The sequence below is a fragment of the Epargyreus clarus genome, unplaced genomic scaffold, assembly GCF_041222505.1.
Source record: "Epargyreus clarus isolate Ecla_fem2 unplaced genomic scaffold, WU_Ecla_fem_2.2 ptg000002l, whole genome shotgun sequence".
NCBI classification, from domain to species: Eukaryota; Metazoa; Arthropoda; class Insecta; order Lepidoptera; family Hesperiidae; genus Epargyreus; species Epargyreus clarus.
This window is the reverse complement of record NW_027332210.1, coordinates 11,127,501-11,128,673: the sequence shown is the minus strand read 5'-3', so window position 1 is coordinate 11,128,673 and position 1,173 is coordinate 11,127,501. Positions and strand designations below refer to the sequence as shown.

Sequence of the window (1,173 nt, the reverse complement as noted above, 5' to 3'; positions counted from 1 at the left end):
AAATTCATTTAAAAAATTCATTTCATAATAATCACATAGGAAATATACTAGTAGACTCTGCAAACGAAGCTGAAATAGAAAATATGTCTCACATATAACCAAATCAATTCAAGATGCATGTGACCAAACTTTCAAGCGCAAAAAATTACATCGTGTCCATATCCCTTGGTGGAACTCTGATTTAGATCATTTAAAGAAACAGGTAATCAAAATGGCATCACAGAATTCAGGACCTTCTGCGATCGAAAAAGCCCATAGATAACGCAATATGCGAAAGAAATGAGCTCAAGGAAAGGTATGCACAGGCAATCAGAAAAACTTCTTCAGAACATTTTCGGGAATTCTGCAATAAAACAGGGCAAAGAAAATGTCTGGTCGTTGACTAATAGACTTTTAAAGAACAGCCCGCAACCGACACCCTGTTTAACCGTCTACGTTGGTAACTCCAAACATACATCTTCAACTACTGACACCGCTCACGCTTTACTTGACAAGTTTTATCCTGACGACACACCGGACACAACAGACAAGCAGGTACACCTGCGCATTCGAATGAATCAAATACCTGATTCTCTGGATGACAGACTTTTTACAGAGGAGGAGGTCATCGGATGCCTTAAAGCAATGAGTGCTAAAAAAGCCCAGGATTAGACCACCTCACTGCAGATATCTGTTTAGCTACAACAACTGAATTCACTGAAACAATAACCTTTATTATGAACAGATGCTTAGAATTAGCCTACTTTCCGAAGGAGTGGAAAACCGCTCACGTAATCATAATTCCTAAACCTAACAAGACAGACTACTCAGAAATATCATCTTATCGACCAATTGGCCTCATCAACATTTTCGGGAAATTATTAGAGAAATTGATCTGCAATAGACTAGCATACCATTTAGATAAAACAAATTTTTCCAATCCGCTGCAGTATGGTTTTAAGGAGCAGACGTCCACAGTCGATGCACTAAAGAGAGCAATAGATATAATCAAAGAGGCTAAAAGTAGTAAACAGTTGGTAATTGCTATTTCACTCGATATACAGGCTGCCTTTGACAATGCTTGGTGGCCAATTTTATTTAAGAGACTCCACCAGGCTAATTGTCCTAGGAACCTGTACAAGCTCATCCTAAATTATGTTCAAGACCGGCTTGTTTCTCTTAATTATGCAGACG

General features: G+C 38.5%; 1 protein-coding gene across 1 annotated transcript in view; it reads left to right on the top strand.

Moving 5' to 3' along the window:
• The first annotated feature begins 279 nt into the window (after window positions 1–279).
• LOC140744788 (uncharacterized) overlaps window positions 280–1,173 on the top strand; it is a 17,802-nt gene continuing 16,908 nt past the window's right edge. Inside the window, exons 1-2 of the mRNA XM_073076453.1 lie at window positions 280–534; window positions 930–1,016. Of these exons, the coding sequence (XP_072932554.1) occupies window positions 280–534; window positions 930–1,016 (342 nt within the window). The remainder of the gene's footprint in view (window positions 535–929; window positions 1,017–1,173) is intronic.